The sequence below is a fragment of the Camarhynchus parvulus genome, chromosome 27 (genome assembly GCF_901933205.1).
Source record: "Camarhynchus parvulus chromosome 27, STF_HiC, whole genome shotgun sequence".
In the NCBI taxonomy this organism is placed as follows: Eukaryota; Metazoa; Chordata; class Aves; order Passeriformes; family Thraupidae; genus Camarhynchus; species Camarhynchus parvulus.
In genome coordinates this window covers 3,261,375-3,267,676 of record NC_044597.1, presented here as the reverse complement: position 1 = coordinate 3,267,676, position 6,302 = coordinate 3,261,375, and the positions used below count along the sequence as shown (strand labels likewise).

The following is a 6,302-nucleotide window of genomic DNA, read 5'->3' as shown; positions in this document are numbered from 1 at the left end:
AGTACCAAACAGGTTGGATCTGTAAAGCAGCAGTTTGAATGCCAGTGACCAAAGCTGCAGAGCTTTGTGGGCAGAAGCAGCACAGAGCATGCAGGGCAGGGGGAGAGGTGGCATCTGCACCTCCCAGGAGCTGTTCAGAGGATCATCTTTCCTTGGGAGTGTGGGGAATGCAGCGGATTTGGGCCAGTTTCTTTTTGAAAGGTCTTGTGCTGGAGGATCCTTGATGTAAATTCTTAGTCAAAAGATTTTCTTCCATATCCTGGTTAGAGACAAAACAAGTATGAACTTCATCAGTCCTGGCACTGAATGTCTGAGTTACCAGTATCCCCCAGACAGTAGGATTATGTGGGAGTGGCCATAAGCATTCCAAAAGCAAAAAGGAAAACTCCAGCATGGCACAAAGGCTGCAGGATTTATGAGATTCTTCAAAGAATGAGACAGATGGAAAAAAGCCAGCTGAGGTTAAACTACAAGATCAGCTGATACCACCTACAGAATGGAATAGAAATGGGCTGTGTGCTCTGGAAGTGGAGTTGATCCTTTGCACACAAAGAGGAAAGAATTGTTAGTAACAGTAAATCTAATACTTCCCAGAAATTTTAGTTTACCCTCAGTACTGTTTGCCTCTGGAAGAGTATGTTGGTATAAATTAGTGCATAAATTAGTCAGGATGTGACTAATGTAGTGACTGAGAGAACACAATGCCCACACCAGAGTTCTCACCTTGGCTTTCACCGCCACTCCTGCAGGACTGGGACTGGGAAGATGAAGAGTAGGAGTGGGAACTGCTGATGCCTCCTGAGGTTCTTCCTCCTCCTCCTCCTCCAATGCATCCACCACCGCTTCCACCTCCCATTCCTCCACTTCCACCTCCCATTCCTCCACTTCCTCCTCCAATTCCTCCTCCACTACTTCCTCCTCCCATTCCTCCTCCACAACTTCCTCCTCCCATTCCGCTGCCACCACCTCCATATCCACCACTCATGCCACCACCTCCTCCTCTTCCTCCTCCAGAATAACCACCACCTCCAATTCTACCACCTCCCATGCCTCCTCCTATGCCTCCTCCCATTCCTCCTGCTGGGATTCTGCAAAGAGAGAAAAAGAAGGGAAAAAAATAATTAGTCAACAGCACTTTGTCATCCAAAAGCCATTGAGCTGCATCTGCTGCCCAGGAGCCAGCACCTCTCTGGGCTGTACTGCTGGTTAGAACCCAGCACTGCACAGCAAAACAACTGAGGCAGTGCCAAAAATTATCCCCTCTGTCAACTTCAACTTGAAAAGCAAGAGCTTTTCCTTTTCCCACATTCTGCCTAGGGATTCCTTGCAATACACATTTACAACATGTTGCCTTTATAGTTTTACAGAATATTTACATTTGCTTAACAAACAGAACCAGGCTCTCTTACATGGGTCTCCTTGTCCAGCCCCAAACTGATAGTTCAGAGTTAATGTCACGGACGTATTTTAAGAAAAATCCTTTTGCTAGGATCTTTTTCTCCTGAGAAGTTGAGAGGCCTCAAAAATGAAATGTAAACAATAACTATCTGCTGCTGTGAAATGCAACAGGTGCATCTGTGATTGGTCTCATGTGGTTGTTTTTAATGGCCAGACAAAGTCCAGCTGTCTTGGACTCTCTTGTCAGTCACAAGATTTTATCATCATTCCATTCCTTTCTATTCCTTGCTAGCCTTCTGATGAAATCCTTTCTTCTATTCTTTTAGTATAGTTTTAGTATATAATTTTCTTTCAATGTAATATATGTCATAAAATAATAAATCTGCCTTCTGAAACATGGAGTCAAGATTCTCATCTCTTCTCTTGTTGGGGTTGCCTGCAAATTCAACAAATTTCTGCATTAATTTTTCTTCGCTTGAGTTACATTCTGAACAGAATGAACTATCTCACACCTGGGAGGCCATTGGCCAAGACAGCTGCATCAGCCTCATTTCAGTACAAAATCCCTTTTGCAAATCTCCCCTGTTACATTTCCTGCTGGTGATTGACCAGCAGTTGGTGTTCTATCAGTACGTACACAAGATCCTGCTGTCCCTCCTCCAGGAGTGCCCTGTACTGCTGGATCTCCTGCTCCAGGCGGGTCTTGATGCCCAGGAGCATCTTGTACTCCTCGTTCTGGCTCTCCATCTCACAGCGGATGCTGGCCAGCTCCTCCTCCAGGGGCCCGATCATGCCCTGGATCTGCTGCAGCTGCAGGTTGTAGCGACGTTCTGTGTCATCCAGGTTGGACTGCAGAGAGTCTATCTGCGAAGGGAAAACAAAATGCAGTCGTTATGGGAATGTGGTGGTTTTAATTTATTTATGTGGGAAAACAGATCTTCACAAATTCTCAGAAAAAAGTGTATCATTAAAGGTAACTAATCCAATATCCCATTCTCCTTTGATGGATTACTTGCTGGCTGTAGCTCTTCTTCTCACATACAGACTGTGTTACAGGTAAAGCAAATGTCTTTCCTTACCATGCTGAGCTGTGACTGCAGCTCAATTTCCAGACTCTGATATTCACGCCTCAGCTCAGAGATCTGCTGGTTGCTTGATTGTATCTCCTGGCCACTGGAGTGGACTTGTTGATTAACTTCTTCCATCTGAAAAATTGACATCCAAAATTGAGGCATTTTTTATAATTAGAAAACATTGTGGGGTTAGCATAAAAACATCAGGAAATCGATTAATAATAATGAAGATTCCATGCAGACTGTTTATTTCCCTCAAACCACTCTGCCAACACCCTGGTAATTCACTGGCTGCTGGAACACAGAGGCTCTACTTGTTTTACCACATAACTGATATTCCAGGACCGACCTATTGTAAGAAACTGTCTAAAGTAATTGAAAGCTATTGTCCCTTAAATAAGACATGATAAGTTGCCTTTCACCAGCTGTAAATAGGTCCAGTACTATATGAAGGATTTAATTACCCAAGCCTGCCTGTGCTTTACCTTGGTTTCATACCAGCTCTCCACCTCCTTCCTGTTGTTCTCAATGAGCCTCTCGTACTCTCAGCGCATTTCATTCAATTTTTCCATTAAGTTAATGCCAGGAGTAGCATTGACCTCCACATTGACATCTCCACCAGACTGGCCTTGCAGTCCTCTCATTTCCTGAAAAAAAAATCACAAAAACCCCATGAGGTTCTCAAAGGGTGAAGGTAAGGAGGAATGGCATCAGTTCAAATAAAGGGAAGGAAAAGGACATGGATCCTCACACAGCTCCTGACACCAGCAAAAGGGCTTTGCCTGCCCTGGCCATGGAACAATTCTGATATTCCCAAGGCTCCAGTGCTCACAGCCAGGCACTGCATGCATGGTGACCCTGGCACTGCCTCCACAGGGTTGTAAGGAATTCTATGCAGTGTACTCTTTGTGGGAATCTTTTCTTCTCAGTGGGAAATCTCATTGGAGAGAGTAAAAATGCTTTCTTTTGACTTCTCCATATAGTCTATCCAATTTTCCTTCCATGAGTTCAACAAGCAAACTGTAGCTTGTACTGAAAGCCATTCATCCCCCTGGTTTCATGTGTTGACCTGGTGTTTCATGACACCAGCTGTGGGCAGCTATGCCCTCTGCACACTCCTCAACATCAAAGCTGGCTTGTGTCAAGTTGGGTGATCAAAACCAGTGGCCAAAACCTGGTTGCTGCTGGTGGAAAAAGCGAGGGGAAATTAATTGAGTTGCCTTCAATTATTGAAGTGTGAAGAAACTTACCTCTTCGTGGTTCTTCTTCAGGAAGATCAGTTCCTCCTTCAGGGACTCAAACTGTGTCTCCAAGTCAGATCTGGACAGAGTCAGTTGATCCAAAAGTGGGCGTAATCCATTGATATCACTTGCCACACTCTGGTGGAGGGTGTATTCTGTCTCATACCTGAATGGCAGACAAGAAAGAGAGTAAAAGTGCTGCCAGACCTCTTTCTTTGGTATCTCAGTTATGGACAGTTCCCATCTTACATCTCTGGTCAATTCCTAGAAGAAAGGACCCCTTCTCTTTCTATCTCAAAGAGCTGTGTTTGATTTCAGCCCAGTTTCTCTCTGTGAGATTTATACCATGAGGATTATGCTTATAAATCTACATGCAAGGATGGAGAAACTTAGGAGTCCCTTAAATGTGTCTCTTTAAGAACTTGTCTGGAGAAAAATAATAATGAAAACCCAAAGCAATCCTTCTCAGAATGCTTCTCCCAACAATTCTCTATCCAGTGATTGTAGCCAAAAGTCTCCAGCTTCTACAAAGATTAATTGGCAATAGAAACTAGAGGGGATAAAGGGAGGCAAAGTGGATGGTACCAGGAAGGGAGTGACTCACTTCAGTCTGAAGTCATCCACAGTCATCCTGGTGTTGTCCATGTCAAGAAGCATCCTGTTGAGGTCCACATTGGCACCAACAATCTGAAATGGAGAGGGCAAGTGTTATTCAGTCAGTTGTCTTTTCAGTCTGGTGTCAGAGACAAGGAACACCTGTGCACAAACACCTTGCAGAAGGCATTTATGGCAATGTCAAGCCTTCAAGCCTGACTAGAGCTGCAGGAGCTATTGAGAGAGATGAGTTTATTGCTTCCAGATAAAAGAAAGTGCCTTTACTGTTAAATATCCATTAAAAATACCTTGTTGGAAAGAATAACCAAATTAACTACTTATATTCAAAAAAGCAACAAGCAAACAAACAAAAAACCCCAACCCAACCAACAAAAAACAGTGAGAAAGCAGAATTTCCATTACTTTTGAGAACAACCATGTTCACACAAGAGATACATGACTGTTAAATGGCTGAGGTCTGGAATGACACTAACTGCACATGCTGGCTCATCCTGTATATTCACAAAAACATCCAATTAAATGGCAATAATAGCACGACACAAGCAAGGATGAAGTCTGCTCTTCAAGAGTGAAGAACGAGCGAGCAGCAGCCCAGCACTGAAGGGAGCATGGCACAGGCCATGTGATGGGGCACTGGTGCTGATCTGCCACTGCACCCAGCAATGCTTCCTGCACCAAATACACATGTGGCAGAGCACACAGACAGCAGCTGGTCCCCACACCACTCTGCTTCCTGACTAAATCCCAGGAAGGGGAATATCACCCCAAACGGGGGCCTTGTGCTGCATGAGGAAAGCGCTGTTCCAATAGGAACCTGTTCTAAGTTAATCAAAGTACATCATACCTGGTTTTGCAGCTCTTCAATTGTCCTGTAATATTGGCTGTAATCCTTGCTCTGAGAGGGAGCTTGGCTTTTGTACCACTCCCTGATCAGCTGCTCAAGTTGGGAGTTTTCCTCCTCCAAGCGTCGCACTTTATCCATGTAGGACGCCAGGCGATCATTGAGGTTCTGCATGGTCAGCTTCTCATTTGTGGAGAGCAAGCCAGAATCCTCCCCAAAGCCCATGCCACCAAAACTGCCTCCTCCAAAGCTGCCACCACCACCAAAGCCACCACTACCCCCAAAGCCACTAAATCCACCTCCACTGTATCCACCACCTCCATAACCACCTCCCATTCCCCCAAACCCACCCCCTCCTGATCCAAGTCCTCCTCCCATGCTTCCACAGCTCATTCCTCCTCCATAACTACCACCACTCATTCTGCCCCCATAGCTACTGCGGCTGATCCTGCCACAGCTGCCACTGCTAAAGCCCCCCCATAGCTGCTCCTGGAGCCTCCTCCACCAAAGCTTCTCCCAGAAAAGCCCCCGCTGCCTCCAGAAGAGGTGTATTTTCTTGAGGACATCGAGGAGTATCCACCAGACCTACCCCCTCCACCACCTCCACCACTGCATCTTCCACCACCACCACCACCTCCTCCTCCTCCACTGCTAATTCTGATGGTACTGCTCGAAGATTTGGTGCCACAGCTCATGGTGACAGCAGGCAAGAGTCAAACCGCAACCCCAAATTTAGCTGCAGAACCTGATAAGCTTCAGGACTGCGAGTGTTCATCCCCAGCTCTCTGTATTTATGCATTTGACACTGGGTGTCACCATCAGGGTGTTTCCTTCTCCCAGGGCATTTACCAAACTTCTTGTTTGTGCCAAGAATAATTTGCTGAACAGTATTTTTGTGCAGATATCTCAGGCAATCCAGCCCACAGCTGGGCTTCTGAGGCTTGGTTAAGGTTGAACATCTCACTTCTTTTAGGTGACATATTATTTTCATTTAATGGTTTCTGGAATAGGTACTTCCTTGCTAAGATTTTGTAGCTGCTATTGCTGAAGATTGTTGTTTGTTCTCTTTTGTTCTTTCCAATTTGTGCATTTCAGATTTTCTACACAGCTTATGTTCCATTTCTCACCATACGT

General features: G+C 45.2%; 1 protein-coding gene across 1 annotated transcript; it reads right to left on the bottom strand.

Annotated features, from left to right (window-relative positions):
- Positions 1-233: 233 nt before the first annotated feature.
- Positions 234-5,863, bottom strand: LOC115913887 (keratin, type I cytoskeletal 9-like). Its single transcript, XM_030966164.1, is given in 9 exon segments — positions 234-259; positions 724-1,088; positions 2,036-2,262; positions 2,478-2,603; positions 2,957-3,118; positions 3,722-3,878; positions 4,317-4,399; positions 5,172-5,647; positions 5,650-5,863. Coding segments are annotated over 9 exon segments (1,836 nt in total).
- Between the last annotated feature and the right edge of the window lie 439 nt (positions 5,864-6,302).